We start from the raw sequence: 19,353 nt of genomic DNA, 5'->3' as shown, positions 1-19,353 counted from the left end.
CTGTTGTTATCTCATCTTCTCATTGGTAAAATAATTAATTTAAAGTAGATTTCCAAAGCCCCTTCCTGCCCTAATAGTTTGAGTCGGAGGAAATCAGCAAATCCTACTGTGGGCCATGAATAGGGTCTTGAATATTTTTGGAAGGGGGCGTAGTAAGTGAGGACTGCTTTGTCTCCCAGGTTTCAGTGATTTAAAAGGGACTCTACCTCTGTGGGACTTTATAATATTGGAGGTACTATTTAAAAATTTTAGGTATATCTTAAGAAAGGTAGTGACATTAAATAGTTTGATACGAAATCCACTCAGGAACCAAATCTTAGACTTTGAAGGATTAGCCTAGGGCTATCCCTATAGAATTTTTAATAGGGATTTAAGAAGATAATTTGGATTTTTTGGTTTTATCTCTGTTATTCATGTTGAGAATGAAATAGGTGGCAAATCCTAGGTTTGATTTTGGGAAAAGAACTCTGCATAATGAAGTAAAGATTCCCAAGAATATACAGAGGATTTGCCGTGATTCCAGTAAACTCAGGTCGGGGCAGTAGTGGAGGCTCCCCAAAACTATACTTAACTAAGTTGTCAGCTGAGGAGTGTTTATTGCCCACCCAGATTATGTTGTATAATCAACTACAGGTGCACTGTATTTTTTTTTTTTTCTGTATCCTTCCGAAGCTGGAAACCGGGAGAGACAGTCAGACAGACTCCCACATGCGCCCGACTAGGATCCACCCGGCACGCCCACCAGGGGCGAAGCTCTGCCAAGACCAGAGCCACTCTAGCGCCCGGGGCAGAGGCCAAAGAGCCAGCCCCAGCGCCCGGGCCATCCCCACTCCAATGGAGCCCCGGCTGCGGGAGGGGAAGAGAGAGACAGAGAGGAAGGGGGGGGGTGGAGAAGCAAATGGGCGCCTCTCCCGTGTGCCCTGGAATCGAACCCGGGTCCCCCGCACGCCAGGTCGATGCTCCACCGCTGAGCCAACCGGCCAGGGCCTGCACTGTATTGTTTAAAGATAAATTATCTTTAATGCTGAGGTCACCGGTTCGAAACCCTGGGCTTGCCTGGTCAAGGCACATATGGGAGTTGATGCTTCCAGCTCCTCCCCCCTTCTCTCTCTCTGTCTCTCCTCTCTCTCTCTCTCTGTCTCTCCCTCTCCTTTCTAAAAAAAGAATAAATAAAAATTAAAAAAAAATAAAATAAAATCATTAAAATAAACATTAAAAAAAAAAAAAAAGATAAATTATCTTTAAACATCAACCTGGAACACTGAGGTCGCTGGTTCAAATCCCTGGGCTTGCCTGGTTAAGACACAGGAAGCAACTACTACAAGTTGATGCTTCCTGCTTCTTCCCCTCTTTCTTACTCTCCCTCTCTCTCCTCTTTCTAAAAATCAATAAATAAAAAAATCTGAAGATAAGTTATCCTTATGGGAACTATTAGTACTTGACAATATAGCTTGTTTGCAAGAGGAGAAAACAAATGCAGGGAAGTTGCTACTCATTTATATCAGTATCCTGAATGTTATTCTTTATTAAGTTCTGTGGTGTTTGCTTAAAAAGCAAATAGAGACCCTGGCCGGTTGGCTCAGTGGTAGAGCGTCGGCCTGGCGTGCAGGAGTCCCGGGTTCAATTCCAGGCCAGGGCACACAGGAGAAGCGCCCATCTGCTTCTCCACCCCTCCCCCTCTCCTTCCTCTCTGTCTCTCTCTTCCCCTCCCACAGCCATGGCTTTGTTAGAGCAAAGTTGGCCCGGGCACTGAGGATGGCTCTGTGGCCTCTGCTTCAGGCGCTAGAATGGCTCTGATTGTAACAGAGCAACGCCCCAGATGGGCAGAGCATCGCCCCCTGGTGGGCATGCCGGGTAGATCCTGGTCGGGTGCATGCGGGAGTCTGTCTGACTGCCTCCCTGTTTCCAACTTCAGAAAAATACAAAAAAAAAGCAACTAGAGATTATTTGTTCTGAAGAAACTTCAAATATTAGAAAAATATAACACTGACTTTTAAAAGATTTCAAAAACATATACCAAGCAAGTGCAAAAGGGCATGAAGTGGTGTAATGCAAAAAGACAATTTGCATGACCAGGTGGTGGCGCAGTGGATAGAGTGTCATTCTGGGATGCTGAGGACCCAGTTTTAAAATCCTGAGGTCAAGGTTGCTGGCTTGAGCGTGGGATCATAGACATGACCCCATGGTCACTGGTTGAGCCCAAAAGTAGCTGGCTTGAAGCCCAAGGTCGCTGGCTTGAGCAAGGGGTCAGTAGCTTAGCTGGAGCCCCCTGGTCAAGGCAGGTCTGAGAAAGCAATGAACAACTAAAGTGTTGCAACTATGAGTTGATGCTTCTCATCTCTCTCCCTTCCTGTCTCTCTGTCCCTGTCTGTCTCTCTGTCTCTCTCACTCACTCTCTTGCTTAAAAAAAAGGACAGTTTTGTTTCTGAGGAAATATGATTTTTGCAAAGTGGAAGAAGAAATATATTGATTTGGAGTTATAATAATATAGCTCTTTATAAAATAGATACAAATCCTATTTTTTTGTTCGTATTTAAGAATGTCTCGAGTATTTTTTATAGATAACTCTCCAAATTATTTCAGTAATTTTAATAAGTCTGGAGTTGAGTTGCTGTAATGAATGCTGTGGAGGTTGAGCCTTTGCTAATGAAATGTTTAAAACCTTATTGGGTAGATGATTATAATGGGACTGTTGGCTAAAAATGACAGAAACCTCCTTAACTAGCTTATAACTTAGACAGTAAGGGGGAGTTATTGTAAGGTACAGGCTATTTCATGGACTCCCAGGGCAGGGATGCTGCTGGACCCTAGGAATGACCTGCAGTCAGGGACGGAGCACCGTCGGGAACCCAGGAGTTCTGGCTCAGTCGCCTATCTCTGCTCTTCTTTCTCTCTGGCTCTGACTCTTTCTTACCTTCTTGCAGACTAGTATTTTTGGTTCCTTGGTCCACCTGGCAGAAAAGCTCCTGAGATTGCACTCCTACAATCAAAAGAGCAGCCAGTTGGAATCTTCTTCCCAGTTCCACATTCCCAATGAAGGGCCTGATTTCTCTAGCTTTAATCAGGTGCTCATTCCTGGACCAGTCACGTATGTAGGAGCAAGGCCACATTAACTACAGTGGAACCTTGAGATACGAGTTTAATTCGTTCTGTAACCGAGCTTGTAAGTCAGTCAACTCGTATATCAAACAAATTTCTCCCATTTAAAATAACTGAAATAGATTTAATTCGTTCCAGCCCTGTGAAACATCCCCAAACCATCCTAAGTTATAAAAAAGATGTTTTTAATTAAGAAACACACATGTATACTTTACCAATGTATAACAAAATATATGAAATAAAAGAAAAAAGTGTTATTTAGTACTGTATTCTTACCTTGGAGACAGACGAGTGTGGCTAACGGAGATGAATGGCGGAGGAGGAGGGAGGGAAGAAGGGATGCAGGCACTGTAGACACGTAAACTAAAACTGCACTTTCTTAACACTAAGTGTAAACTAAAAGTGCATTTTCTTTACTTTAAACAAAACTAAAACTGCACTTTCTTTACTTAAAATGAAACCACAAAAACTTAATTGTGAAAAAAATGCACTTTCTTAACTTTAAACTTAACCTAAGGTTAACATTACATATTTTTCATTTAATCATCACCTGTTTTTGCCTTTTTGGCTGCACTTTCGGCACTTTCACTTGCAGGACTTTTGAATAAAAATTTATCCAATGAGGTTTGCTTTTGCCTGCCTTTTAAAATGTTACAGAAATGTGACAAACAAGTGTCATTAAGAAGTGCTGAAGCACGACCAGTTGATTCTGACTCGTATCTCGGAATTTCGCTCGGATCTCGAACAAAAATATGGACCGAGCCGCAGCTTGTATCTTAAAAATTTGTATGTTGGTCTGCTCGTATCTCAAGGTACCACTGTATATAGAAGGTGAGAAGAAGGGGCAATTTCTAGAAAAGGAAGTGTTAGGTGGAAAGCCTGGGAAATATTCACCGAAGTACTGAGACACAATACAAGAAAGTGTATGAGATGTTTTATAAATTGACAATCTGTGGACCAAGTGACCAGTATATGAACAAATACAGTTTGTTACACTGAGTAATTCTCAGAGCTAATTAACATTGGTAGCAAAAATATATTTAAAGATGTCATCATGGATCAACAAAATGTGGTGTCTCCATACCATAAAATGAATGAATTATTGGTACATGTTATAACAGGGGTCCCCAAACTTTTTACACAGGGGGCCAGTTCACTGTCCCTCAGACCGTTGGAGGGCCGCACTATAAAAAAAAAACTATGAACAAATCCCTATGCACACTGCACATATCTTATTTTAAAGTAAAAAACAAAACGGGAACAGATACAATATTTAAAATAAAGAACAAGTAAATTTAAATCAACAAACTGACCAGTATTTCAGTGGGAACTATGCTCCTCTCACTGACCACCAATGAAAGAGGTGCCCCTTCCGGAAGTGCTGCGAGTGCCAGATAAATGGCCTCAGGGGGCCACGTGTGGCCCGTGGGCTGTAGTTTGGGGACCCCTGTGTTATAACATGGATGAGTCTTATTTATTTATTTATTTATTTATTTATTTTATTTTTTGTATTTTTCTGAAGCTAGAAACTGGGAGAGACAGTCAGACAGACTCCCGCATGTGCCCAACCGGGATCCACCCGGCACACCCACCAGGGGGCGACGCTCTGCCCACCAGGGGGCGACGCTGTGCCCACGAGGGGGCGATGCTCTGCCCCTCCGGGGCGTCGCTCTGTTGCAACCAGAGCCACTCTAGCGCCTGGGGCAGAGGCCAAGGAGCCATCCCCAGCGCCCGGGCCATCTTTGCTCCAGTGGAGCCTTGGCTGCGGGAGGGAAAGAGAGAGACAGAGAGGAAGGAGAGGGGGAGGGGTGGAGAAGCAAATGGGCGCTTCTCCTGTGTGCCCTGGCCGGGAATCGAACCCGGGACTTCTGCACGCCAGGCCGACGCTCTACCGCTGAGCCAACCGGCCAGGGCCCACATGGATGAGTCTTAAAAATATGCTCTGTGAAAGAAGCTAGACAAATGTGATGGACAGTGACTTGATTCGGGGTGGTGAGCCCACAGTCCAGTGTACAGATGATGTGTTGTAGAATTGTGCACCTAAAGCCTGTACAGTTTTGTTAACCAGTGCCATCCCAATAAATTCAATAAAAAAGAATCTAGACACACAAGCCACATACTGTGTGACTCTGTTTCTGTGAAGTGTCCAGAATAGGCAGATCCATAGAGAGAGCAGATTGTTGGTTGCCGGGGCTGTGGGGAGTGACTGCTCACAGGCACAGGATTTCTCTTTAAGGCAATGAAAATATTCTTGAATTAGGTAGTGGTGACGGTTGTACAACCTGGCGAACATACTAAAAACCACTGAATCATGCACTTTAAATGGATAAATTTTATTGTGTCTGAACTATATTTCAATTTTTTTTAAATGCCATTTATCTATAATGAGCTGTGGATAAGTTTTCTTTTTCATTCTTTTTTTGGATTCATGATATTCACAGATAAGAACAGGTCTTTTGTTTGTAGCTTTCTTAGAGTTGAGTGGAAGATTAGAAATTAGTAGGTTGATGCTACATTATGTCAGTTTAAAATTATTTTTGAGAGAATTTAAACTCCTGAATATGTTTAGGTAACATAAGACTAATTATAGCAGACACTTTTAAATACTTATAATGGGATGTGCCACTGTGATTGACAGTGAGGATTCCAGTGGGTTAAGGTTGACTCTGCAAAGACATTAATTATTGAGACTGATACAGTCCATCTTCAACATATGTACATCGCTCTATGTGTCCTTTATGTACCACTGTCCATCTAGGATCTCCCTTTCTTCCCCAGCCTCTTCCTGATCCATTACTTGGAACCCCCTTAAATCTACAAAAAGAAAAGGGGGGAACCAGTCTTATTGGTGATTTTTTTGTGTGGAGTTGATCTAGTAGGGAGGAATCTAAAATAAACTTCTCTGTTACGTTTTCTAACCATCCTCCCCCCGATACCATTTTCTAAGCTCCTTCTCTGTATTCTGGTCTAACTTTTCATTCCTCACTTCACAGCTCTCCTCAGGAAACTGAGTTTGGATATTTCTCTTAAATACAGCAGAATCTTAAGAACTTGAAGTGTTTTAGTAAGAGGGCTCCCATCTTGTTTCCCTGCCAGTTTTCATGTTCTTTTCTTCTGTCACTAGAGGTTTTTATTTTTTCCCCCAGAGATACTACGTGGTTAGGTTCTGTGGTGTTTCTAGCGCAGTAATATACTTCAGGCATATTATGTCCTAAGTTCACTTTTGTGAACTCATCTATGACCATAACCATCATCTGTAGTATTTTTCTTCCTTCTGGAAACATGCTAATTTCCCAGTAATAATCATTTCAAGCCTGATCTGTGGTGGCGCAGTGGGTAAAGCGTCAACCTGGAAACGCTGAGGTTGCTGGTTCAAAACCCTGGGCTTGCCTGGTCAAGGCACATATGGGAGTTGATGCTTCCTGCTCCTCCCCCCTTCTCTCTCTCTCTCTCTCTCTCTCTCTCCCCTCTCTATAATGAATAAATAAAATCTTAAAAAAAGATAATTTCAAGAAAGAACTTTTGAAATATAAGCTATATGTGCCTTTTAAACTGCCTTTTTTCTGAAGACTTGTTTTGAGAAAACAGACCTTCAGAAGAGATTTCTGAAAAACCAGCATAGCAATTCATAGTGGAGCTAGCTGTCACTGACAGGAATGACAGCAAACCCAGACAAACCAGCTTAAAACAGCATGAAGACCAGAAGAAAAATAGAAGTTGGGTATAGTTAATAAGTGTCACCATGTCAGAAGGGAAGAGGGAGCCCGTGGGAAACAGGAGCCACCCACAGGCCTCGCTCACTGCCTGCCCACTCAAGCAGACAGGAGAGTTGTATGGTATTCAGGGAGGGAAGGTAGTGGCTGTAGAGAGGAACGTGCCGAAATTAAAAACAGGACGGAGAATATTGATGGTGGCGGTGAGGGTAGGAAGGGAGGCCTCAGTGCAGAGAGGTAAGTGGTACTGAAGATTCAGGAAAAGCAGGAGTTCCCAGTTACAGGCTCAGATAAAGTAGATTACAGAGCTGAAGCAGTTAGAATTGTCAGAGTTCACCATTGAAATGTAAAAGAGAATATTATCAAATAGTAGTGCTGAGCACATCGGAAATACTTTGTTGGTGGACTAGTTAATGTGTGAATGATTATGTGAACAACTATAAAACAAAATATATAGAAAGGTAGCGAAACTAAACAGACTAATAATGCAATATAACCGATCTGTCTAGAAATCAGATTGAGAGTATACAGTCTGTCAAAAAGTAAGGCTACCAGAAATAGAAAAGGTTGGAATATATAACATACGTAATCAGGGAAAATTGTAGAAAACGCCTCTGAACTGGAAGACCATTTTAGTGTGGCTATTGAGAGCATGTAGAATTCCATATAGGAACTGTTTTTGAAGGAAAAAAAATCCCTTTCCTTTCTAGGCACCCATTTGTTAAATTTTTAAACTTAAAGTGATTTTCAGCAGGAATGAGAAGGCCTTAAAATGTAGTAGTACAACAGTTTGGATCTTCAGACTTTGAAGAATAAAAACATCTACAAGAAGCCAGGAGAATGCATTAGGTTTCTAGATAACAGACCTTGCAATTTGCTGCAGATGGAGACACTTTGAAAACACCCACAAGAAGAGATGGAACTTTGAAGGAACCTTATCAAAGGGTATTTAACTGTATATCATAAAGAAATAAAATTAACCAAGTTTTTAAGCCTGTCAGGTAGAACTTTCTGTAGTGATAACGTTCCAAATCTGTGCTGTCTGTTAAGGTAGTCACTAGTCACACGTGGCGATTGAGTCCTTGAAATGTGACTGGTGGGGCAGAGAAACTGTTTTTACTTTTATTTACTTTTAATTTGAATTTAAATAGGCTCATGTGACTAGTGGCTGCTACTCTGGACAGTACAGCTTTAGACCATGGTACATGTTGCAAAGTGTCCACATGGAATTTCATGAGATATTTCAGTTTCTACCAGGTTAGAATGAAGTGAGAAGGAGGGCAGTAAGTAAGCATATTAAGACCAGTCTAACAGAAGATTTTGTGTCACTCCACAGTTTAAATCTTCTTAATTCATAAGACAAAAATAATGAAAATAATTATTAAATTATGCTGATGTTTTCAAATTAGAAAAATCAATAGGAAAAAAAGCAAATTATAAATATTGGAGACAGTATACAGGTACATATTAAACTGTTACTAGTTTTACCTCTGAAGAGGTGTGGTATTTGGAAAAATAAAAGGGATTTCTGCTTTTTACTCTGTATTTCAGTGTGTGTTTAGGGTTGTTTTTTTGTTTTTGTTTTTTTTTACAGAGACAGAGAGAGAGTCAGAGAAAGGGATAGATAGGGACAGACAGACAGGAACGAAGAGAGATGAGAAGCATCAATCATCAGTTTTTCGTTGCGACACCTTAGTTGTTCATTGATTGCTTTCTCATATGTGCCTTGACCGTGGGACTAAAGCAGACCAAGTAACCCCTTGCTCGAGCCAGCAACCTTGGGTCCAAGCTAGTGATCCTTGCTCAAACCAGATGAGCCTGCACTCAAGCTGGTGACCTAGGGGTCTTGAACCTAGGTCCTCCGCATCCCAGTCTGACGCTCTATCCACTGCGCCACCGTCTGGTCAGGCCAGTGTGTGTTTATACATCACTTTGTGAACCTCAAAAGAAAAAAATATATAATGTAAATAATATATAATAGAAAACAAAAAGGAGGCCCTGGCCAATTGGCTCAGTAGTAGATCGTTGACCTGGCATGTGGATGTCCCAGGTTTGATTCCTGGTCAGGGCACACAGGAGAAGTGCTCATCTGCTTCTCCACCCTTCCCCCTCTCGTCTCTCTCTCTCTCTCTCTCTCTCTCTCTCTTCCCCTCCTGCAGCAATGACTTAATTGGAGCAAGTTGTTCCCAGGTGCTGAGGATGAGGATGGCTCCATGGCCTTGCCTTAGGCGCTAAAATAGCTCAGTTGCTGAGCAACAGAGCAACGGTTTCAGATAGGCAGAGCATCATCACCCCATAGGTGGCTTGCCAGGTAGGTCCCGGTTGGGGTTTATGTGGGAGTCTGTCTCTCTGCCTCCCTGCTTCTTACTTAAGGGGGGGAAAAAGTGAATGAAGAAAATTAGATTTAAAAGTTCTTTGAAAGCCTGACCTGGTGGTGGCACAGTGGATAGAGCATCAGACTGGGACGCGGATGACTGAGGTTCGAGACCCCAAGTTCACTGGCTTAAGCACAGGCTCATTTGGCTTGAGTGTGGGCTCACCAGCTTGAGTCCAGGGTTGCTGGCTTGAGCGTGGGATCATAGACATGACCCCATGGTCACTGGCTTGAGCAAGGGGTCACTCGTAGCCCCCCCCCACTCTGCTGTAGCCACCCCCCCCCACCCCCACCCCAGCAAGGCACATATGAGAAAGCAATCAATGAACAACTGAGGAGATTAAGGAGCCTCAATGAAGAATTGATGCTTCTCATCTCCTTTCTCCCTGTCCCTATCTGTTCTTCTCTCTGTCTCCCTCTCTCTCTGTCTCTGTCACACACACACACACAAAAACTCTTTGAAAAGGAATAAAATAGGCAGCTTAGGTCATCTTTTGATTTAAAATGAAGTAAGAATTTTACATCTGCTGTAAAAATCTTGTTAAATTAGAAAAAGAAAAAGGCGGGAGGAATAATGATAAAACTATTGAATGATTTTGTGTAGCACATATAAATCCTTTCTAATGTTTATGCAAAAAGATTCACTCATTTTATCAAAAGAAAAAGGTATAGTGGTAGTTACCAGTTTAAAAATAAAATCCAACAGTCTGTAGCCTTTAAGACTGACTTAGGCTTACTTAAGGACATACCACCCTCCCATGATCAGGCGTACAGGAAAAGCAGGATAGCCCAGTCATGCTTAAGATAAAGTCTATCTCAGAGCAGAAGCCAAAGAGAAACTCCCAGAGTGTGCAGTTAGTCATGCTGAAGGGACCTGGGAGACACCTGTTGGTAGAATTAGTTGATGGCTTAATGAGCATCACAGAAAAGCTGACAGAAACACTGGAGAAGTACACAGAGAATTGCACTTAAGAGGTGTCACAGTATATGTCAAAGGACACTGGAGAGAAGAAATTTGGGTTCTAAAACTTGGTTTTGTCACTTAACCGAGCCTCCATTCATTATCTGCGGTGAATATGCTGGATGAGATGGCCTTAATTTTTTTCCACTCTTAGTTCTGTAAGGCTTTGGTATTTCATGATCAGCATATGAAAATTAAGCAGATAATGAGTTAAGTTATAGAGCTGAATACAGCAAGAAAGGTAAAATTAAGTGATAAAGATAAAGTCATAATAATTAATGGAATTTCACCTATTTCCTCCTTTAAAAATATGACTGTGAAAGGACTTTGGGAACAAGTTTTTGAACTGGAGTCTTTGAGGGAACTCACTCAGTAGCCTGCTTTTTCTTATGTTCTGAACATTGAGATAATTCAAAGGCATTACATAACTCTAAAACTCACCTTTACTAGTGCTAAAGGCCTAGCTGGCGGCTGTGCGTTATCGTGCAGGCCAAATGGGTTTGCTAACTGGACTCCGGAATCACCACCCACCCTGCCTCAGGCTCAGCGGCCAGGGGGCTGGAGGGAACCAGAGAACGTGGGGTTCTTTGTGGAAACCCCACCATGGAGCTGAGTTGAGTACTCTGCATTAATTCTTCCCAGATTTCCTGCTCAGTTGAGGCATCTTTCCTGTCCCTAGGTAAAGTGATTGAAGCAGTGGTGGGATTAAGCTGGTTCACACTGACCGGTTCAGCAGAACCGATACCTAATTTTTTGCTGAGTTTGGCGAACTGGTTGTTAAAATGGCACTTGTCACCAGGGTTCTTTCTAAGGTGGGCGCCTGGGCAGCTGCCCAATGTGGAAATCACAAATTTACATTCTTTACTCTTTTTTAACGTTCATTTGTGCAACAGCATTTTCTAAGCGTCCATAGTAATGTTCATTCCGTCCATAGGTGAAAAATATTGCAAGAAAGGACACCAGTGAAGAAGCAGTATGGAAGTATCTTAAATAACAGTCTTATTGTTTTTTTTGTCAGGTGGTATTTAATGTTTTTTCATTCATATTTTAAAACTCTTATAATCTAGTTTTGTATACAGCTAGTGCTCGGCTTATGACCATGATTGGTTCCGACAGACCGGTCATAACACGATTTGGTCCTAAGTTGAGTAGGCTATATGTACAATACTGTGAAATGATGTTATAAAAATCTTTAAGTCATATTTTATTATAATTTTCTTTCATTGTTGTTATATATCATAATTTTCTTTGTTCATTTTATGCTATTTGTATCATCTCTACACCATTTTGTTTCTTATTTTTACATTCGTCAGGTTTAAGTAAAACACTGCATTACCAGTACAACTGGTTTAATATTTGCAAAGACAATTTCCTCTTGGTAGACATCTTGGGAGGGGTTTGATGAAAAATACCCAAGACACAAAACACAAATTGCTGTACCGAGTCTGGGATAACAGTTGAAATGGTGCACGCGGAGATGGTAGTGCTGCCGGAAGCTGGTCCGCACTGTCGTACGCCCAGCTGGGCATCGCTTGCGCTGCCAGACGCGGAGCAGTCATGGCTAGAGATTGTGGTTGTAAAGTCAAATGGTCGTAAGTTGTATAGGTCGTAAGTCGATCAATAGTTGTACTTTTATTGTTCTTATTTAAATATTAAATGCATGAAATAAACTACTTTTTGGTATATTGTTTTTTTTATTGTTAAAACAGTCATTAGGGCAGAGAACTGGTTATTAAATTATATGAATCCCATCACTGGATTAAAGGGTGGACCAGAAATATTTGGGGGAAAATGCTTCTTGTAGAAAGCAGAGGAGAGGGGAAAGGTTTCCCTCTAATCATCAGTGCTGTATATTCATTATAGTAAAAAACCTAGATAAGCAGAAATAAGAAAATGCATGTTGATCATAAGTTCACACCTAGAGATAACCACTGTTCACATTTTGGTGTCTGTCCCTCAAGACTACATGTTATTATATAGGTAAGTTTTAAGCAAAAATAGAATCACATCTGTATAGTATGATAGTTTTCAAAACTAACCAAGTCCTAGTAAACATAACTCCATGTGTTCTGGACTTGCCCACAGTCACAGGAGAGGGGAGGCAGGCCCTGGGGAGCCGCCCGCTCAGGAAGCTTTATCTTCTCTGGAAGTTCCCTGGTGTTCATGCTGAACCTCTCGTCTCTGACTCTGCCTCTCAGCCCATTAATTCCCTGGCTGTATCTGAGGTCTCTAAGGCTGCTTTGGTTCCTACTTGCTAAACTTTTTTGGTTTTTGTTGTTTTACCTTGAATTAAAAATGAAATTAAAGGATGATAGGTGGAGCACAGAGGAGTTGTAGGGCATTGGAACTACTTTGTATGTACTGTGATGGCAGACACGTCATTACACATTTGTCCAACCCCACTGAATGTACAGCATCAAGAATGAACCCCCATGTGAACTGTGAACTTTGGGTGATAATGATGTGTCAGTGTGGGTTCATTAGCTGTAATAAATGTACCTCTCTGGTAATGAGGGAGCCCATGCATGTGTGGGGCGGGGAGTGTATGGGAAGTCTGTACCTTCATCAGTTTTTCTGTGAACTGAAGACTACCCTAAAAGTAATGAAGTTTTTTTTTAAAAAAATGAAACTGAACAAATTTGTTGGTAGCTTACAAAAATAATTCCTTAGTGTAAATCTTAGAAATTAAAAAAAATAGGTGTTTCTGAGTAACCTGTTGTGGAAAATGGCATTCTACATTGAGGTTGGCCTGACCAGGTGGTGGCACAGTGGATAGAGCATCGGACTGGGACGCGGAGGGCCCAGGTTTGAAACCCTGAGGTTGCCAGCTTGAGTGCAGGTTCATCTGGTTTGAGCAAGGCTCACCAGCTTGAGCCCAAGGTTGCTGGCTTGAGCAAGGGGTCGCTCGGTCTGCTGTAGCCCCCAAGTCAAGGCACATATGAGAAAGCAATCAGTGAACAACTAAGGTGCCACAACGAATGTCTGTCTGTCCCTATCTGTTCCTCTCTCTCTCTCTCTCTCTCTCTCTCTCTCTCTCTGTCTCTGTCACACATACACACACAAAAAAAAAAACTAACAAAAAAATATTGAGGTTAAATTTTAAAACTAAAGTTAGCTTTTTGCCAGTAGATGGAAATTGAAGGGTTCGAGATGAGAAAGCTGTTTACCACACAATTTCAGGGGGGATTTTGAATATGGCAAGTCCTCTAAGTTTTTTCCAGTGAAATATGCTTATTTTAGTTCAGTGATTCTCAGCCAATCTCAACAAAAGCAGTCCCTCCTGCCCGCCGCAAGTGCACTTTGGCGAGGGCCACAGTGGATAGGGCACTGCTGCCTAGATGGCCTACAGTGTCTAAGACAGTTTAACTCGGTGAAGACTTGTTCTGCATCCCCCTGACTTTGAATATTACCCCAGGCGAGCCCCTCTACACATATAAATTGATAGGTTTTTAATACATATTAATACTAAAACATCTTCATGAGAAATTAAACAAAAAGCATATTAAGTTAGAAGATGGTTAGTTTTCTCTTTCTGCATAACAAAATATCACAAACTTAGCAGCTTAAAACAACATTCATTTATTTAGCTCTTGGCTGTATGTCAGAAGCTGGGCCTTGTTGGGTGCTCTGGTCAGGGTCTTACAAGACAGAAATCAGAGTGCCTGCCAGGCTGACTCGGGTACTTGGGAAAATCTGCTTGTCAGCTGATTTAGCTTGTTGACAGAACCTGTTCCCTGTGCTTGTAAGTCTGAAGTCCCCATTTCCTGGCTGGCTATAAGTTAGGGGTCACTCCTAGCTCCCAGAGGCTGCTCTTCAGCCTTTAAATGGAGCCCCCTCCATCTTTGAAGCCAAAAATGGCTCATAGAATCCTTCTTGTTCTTTGAATATCTCTGACTTCCTCTTTGGCTACCAGCTGGAAAAATTCTGCTTTGAAAGGGATCCCATGGTGGGCTCAGGCCTACCTATATAATCTCCATACCAAAATCCCTATACCGCAGTACCTGGATTAGTGTTTAATTGTATAACCAAGGAATAGCAATCACAGGGAATTCTCTTTAGAATTCTGCCTACCACAGTCAGTGTGAAGAGGGAACCTAAGTGAAATCAAGATATCATCTCAGAATTGAGTAATTTGTTTACTTGGCACATTCTGTTCTGTGGGTATTATAGCAGTTCCAGTTTGCAGATCTCGTTGAAAGGATTTCAGGTGCAATAGTGTTATTGCAAAAGCTATGAAACATTGAAAATATGTAACAGGAGATTTGAGGTTCCTGTTTAGTTATTAAGTTAGTGGAGACAGGTGAAATGCAGGGATCTTACTGGATTTCTTTAATGTGACTCTTTCAATAATATTTTATATTATTGCCTTTTGGGAGGATCACTGTAGTTTTTATGTTTTATCCTAAAGCTATCCTCAATCAATTACCCAACTGCTTTATTGCCTCTTGTGTTACTGGGTGGTTGTTTTTTCTGGTCCATCTTCTATTCCTTATCACACCAATCAAAAAAAAATGGTCTGCAGGGGCTTTTTGCAAACTAGACACCAATTGTATGTCTCTGCGAGATTTCGAGGCGGAAGTTTTCTGTGATAGTTGCTTCTTAAGCCATCCCATGATATAACCCAGGGGATTATTATGACTCCACACTTACAAATAAGTAAGATTTAGCTCATTTGCAATAATATTGTACTTCCTCATTTTTTCTACTTTGACTGGTACTTACCTTGGCATATTATTCCACTTCACTTAAGATTACTTCCCATGCCTGACGAGGTGGTGGCACAGTGGGTAGAGCATGGGACTAGGATGCAGAAGGACCCAGGTTCAAGATCCTGAGGTCGCCAGCTTGAGCGCGGGCTCATCTGGTTTGAGCAAAGCTCACCAGCTTGGACCCAAGGTCGCTGGCTTGAGCAAGGGATTCCTCAGTCTGCTGAAGGCCCGCGGTCAAGGCACATATGAGAAAGCAATCAACGAACAAGTAAGGTGTCGCAAGGAAAAACTGATGATTGATGCTCATCTCTCTCTGTTCCTGTCTGTCTGTCCCTATCTATCCCTTTCTCTGTCCCTGTTAAAAAAAAAAAAGATTACTTTCCTATTTTCATTATCTTAATACTATTTTTATGGTAGTGTTGCTTTTTTATTTTCCTATACTTTTGCAAAGTGGTTTCTGATATTCTTTTTAATTTTCCCATGATTTGAGAGAGAGAGAAGAAGAGAGAGAGAGAGAAGCATCAATTTATTGTTCTACTTAGTTCCACTTAGTTGTGCACTCATTGGTTGCTTCTCCTGCGTGCCCTGACTGGGGATCAAACCTGCCAACTCAGTGTGCTTGGACGACACTCTGTCCACTGACCCATGTGGCCGGGGCTGGTTTCTGATATTGTTATTTTAAAATTCAGACGTATTCATCATAAGTTGGTATGTGCATTTGACCGCTTCATTATGTCATATGTTGTCCCCAAATATTTATATACTGAAATACATATTTTTCTTAATAAATTACTTTTTTTTATTCCTTCTTTACATATCAGTTAGGACATTGTATCTTTCTGAAAACTTTGTGTAGGTAGGTTATATCATCTATGAATATCACTTTAGGGTGATAAAGGAGGCATTATAAAACATGTGGTTGAAAAGGGGAGATTTGGTCTATAAGGACTGAGACCCACTGTTTCATCACACAGACAAAACATGATGGTCTGTAAACACTATATATATCCTTCCTGCAATGTCCTGTGGTTAATCAGCAGCCTGGATATCTTGCCACATCCGCAGATAGAATAGGTTTTCTGTGTAGGTATTGTCATCTGTCTTCCCCTAAAGTATATTTTTCATTCCTGTCTTCCATTCCTCACTTTAATCTCCATGTATCTTTCAGTTTTCTTTAACTTGGCAGCAGGAGGTTCAGCTTGTCTTCTGATATTCTTAGCAGTGTTTTCTTTTGGAAAAGATAAGATTTGCCATATAGTAGTTCTTTTCTCTTATCAGCTATCAACAAATTCATACAGTCTGATTTTTTTTTTTTTTTTTTACAGAAACAGAGAGAGAGTCAGAGAGAGGGATAGACAGGGACAGACAAGAACGAAGAGAGATGAGAAGCATCAATCATCAGTTTTTCATTGTGACACCTTAGTTGTTCATTGATTGCTTTCTCATATGTGCCTTGACCGCGGGCCTTCAGCAGACTGAGTAACCCCTTGCTCGAGCCAGCAACCTTGGGTCCAAGCTGGTGAGCTTTGCTCAAGCCAGATGAGCCCGCGCTCAAGCTGATGACCTCGGGGTCTTAAACCTGGGTCCTCCGCATCCCAGTCTGACTCTCTATCCACTGTGCCACTGCCTGGTCAGGCCATACAGTCTGGTTTTTTAATCTAAGTCTCCCCACTCCCAAAGAAACCAATTAAGGAAGTACTATAGTCCCCCCCTTATCCACAGGGGGTGACCTCCATTAGATGCCTGAAACTGCTGATAGTACCAAATCCTATACATACTGTGTTCTTTCCTGTACGTATGTACCATTTCATGTAAAGGATGAACTTTCTGGCTTCTCTTTGCCATATTTGAATTACCGGCATCACTACCCTTGTGTTTTGGGGGCATTATTATTATTATTATTATTTAAGAGTTTATTTATTGAATTGAGAAAGAGAAGAGCAGGAAGCATCAACTCATCATAGTTGCTTCTTGTATGTGCCTTGACCTGGCAAGTCCGGGCTTTTGAACCAGTGACCTCAGCATTCCCAGTTGACAGTTTGTTCACTGCACCACCGAAGGTCAGGCTTGGGGCCATTATTAAGTAAAATAAGGATGACTTGAATACAAGCACTTCAATACCACAGTAGTCTCGTTTGCATGTAGAGATGTCTCACCTACCTGTCTACTGGGGTGACTGTTAGGATCAAACAACACAACGCCTGCTAGAGAACTGTAATTCTGAAATGCACTACAATAGCTGATAGGTCTTGTCATTTAGAAAAGCTTTGGTCATTAAATCAGTCTTGTAGCTGGCTCCAGTTTATTTCTTGACTACCACCCAGGGTTAAAACAATGCCTTGTGTACGATTAATTGGAAAAGGATTTAGAAGAACCTATTTGGCTCGTTGGATTTATTGAGGTGAAGAGATAGCAGTCTCATCCCAGGCACTGGAGTTTAAAATAAAAACAACAACAACAAAAAAGGGAAGACAGATGCTGAAGTGTTGGCAGGACTTGGAAATCAGCTGGACTTGGGGTGAAGGGAGGGAAGGAATGGCTGGACCTGAGAGAGGAGGAGGTTGGTGTGCTTACCGTTGAGGCATGCCACGTTTGAACTGCTGCTGGGACAGCTGGGTGGAGATTCAAAGGCAGTTTGGATGTGAGCCTGGAGTTTAAAGAGATGTAGAGTTAGAGATGAGACCAGGAACACCCTGGGAATGAGGTCATGAAATGAGACAAGATAGGAATGAAGGATGGCGCTTTGTAGAGTGGATGTCCAGGTCGAAGGGCCTGCCAGGCAAAAAGGAGCCGACAAAGGCTTTTCTGACTCCATGTTCTATAGTGTGTGACAGTTCTCTTCTGTCGAGTCTGAGACATGGAAGAGATACTTACTACTTTATAAGTTTAGATATTATAAAAGAGGTCCTTGACATCTAACAGACTACTGGGTGAGATTTACTCCTTAGGAAATCTTCCATAGATAAACTAAAAATGAACAAACAAAAAAAACTGAACAAGAATTTCCATTTTCTTGTAGCCTGTAGCCAAGTTTTAAAATGGAATGTTTGTTTTTCAAATTCAATACTTTTGACAGTGCTCCATTCTTACTGAAAGGCTAGTTTATATGAAATAAAGCTATAATATTATTGATCTTTTCTAATTTTCTTTTCCCTTTTTTCCTCTAGATTTTACATTGTGCAATAGGTAAGTATAAAATTATCTCCCTTACTGTCTACAGTGGATTCTGCTTTTTTGTCATTGCTTTTTTAAAAAGTCTTAAGTGATTAACTGATTTGATTCTTATTGAATATTGAAAAACTAAACTTTAATTATTATATATAAAATTGCTTAAATTGGTATGTGTTTTGGTTTCTAAAATCATAAGTACTATTCAGATGTTATCCCTGAACATTTTACTAAATATCACAGCTGTTTTGCTCTGTCAGTTTAAAGAGGTCTAGTCTATCCTATCGTTAGAAGGGTAACGGAGAAACACTTGCATATTTATAAAAATGTGGCTTGGGGTCCTGGTGCTATAGAAAGCCCTTTCTGTGATCACTTAAATGTTATATTCATTTTCTTACCTTTAAAATGGGAGTGCTGTATATATCGCCTACTTCCCAGACAGATATTTAGTATATGTGAGAAAGACTGCGAACCTGTCAGGAGAAAAGGTTATACAAAGGAGAGAGATTTCTGCTAAAAGCAGATAGTGTGTTTTCTTTTGGGGGGAAGAGAGAAAGAGGTCATCAAATTCTATTCTGAAACTGAGGCATAGCTTCTAGTCTAGGATGGCTGGACCCCTTTAGTTAAATGGAAATCAGTTTTGGAAAGTTGACAGAGCCTGTATAGTAAGTCCATAGAGGTTGCTATGCATTCAGACTTTATTCTTGAAGGGACGATTTGAAGTTGGTACTCATTCAGAAGCACTGAAGGTCTGAGAACTATGCATCCAAACCATTATGGCCCGGATTTGCAAACTAAGTGGCTTCTTAATGTATTCAGGGTACTACACTTGGCACTAGAGAATTCAGAGAAAAGAGAACTTACATTTCAGGTGGACACAGAGCAAACTGTCCATTGTGGGTCCTTACACATAGCTGCCACGATGGCACCATTACTTCTAAGGAAGACGAAGCATGTTCATTATAAAGAGTTGCACCTTGGCTATTTTCACACTAGGAAGAAAATCTACAGTCAAAGATTTCTCATATGATTTGCAGAATTTTTTATGCATTATTCTATGTTAATTTGGGGGCTGGGTGGGTAGAAGTCTTAGCTTTCATTACATTCTCAGATGAGTATGTGATCCTAGAACAGAGGTCCCCAAACTACGGGCCCGCAGGCCACATGCGGCCCCCTGAGGCCATTTATCTGGCCCCGCCGCACTTCTGGAAGGGGCACCTCTTTCATTGGTGGTCAGTGAGAGGAGCATAGTTCCCATTGAAATACTGGTCAGTTTGTTGATTTAAATTTACTTGTTCTTTATTTTAAATATTGTATTTGTTCCCGTTT

The 19,353-nt window shown here is 41.3% G+C and overlaps 1 protein-coding gene across 1 annotated transcript in view; it reads left to right on the top strand.

The window, feature by feature from the left end:
* Positions 1 to 19,353, top strand: part of HACD2 (3-hydroxyacyl-CoA dehydratase 2) — a 111,135-nt gene that overhangs the window by 4,084 nt on the left and 87,698 nt on the right. The window contains exon 3 of the mRNA XM_066347944.1: positions 18,024 to 18,042. Within this exon, the coding sequence (XP_066204041.1) occupies positions 18,024 to 18,042 (19 nt within the window). The remainder of the gene's footprint in view (positions 1 to 18,023; positions 18,043 to 19,353) is intronic.

This window comes from Saccopteryx leptura, chromosome 8, assembly GCF_036850995.1.
Source record: "Saccopteryx leptura isolate mSacLep1 chromosome 8, mSacLep1_pri_phased_curated, whole genome shotgun sequence".
Classification (NCBI taxonomy): Eukaryota; Metazoa; Chordata; class Mammalia; order Chiroptera; family Emballonuridae; genus Saccopteryx; species Saccopteryx leptura.
This window is presented reverse-complemented; position numbering and strand designations above follow the sequence as displayed.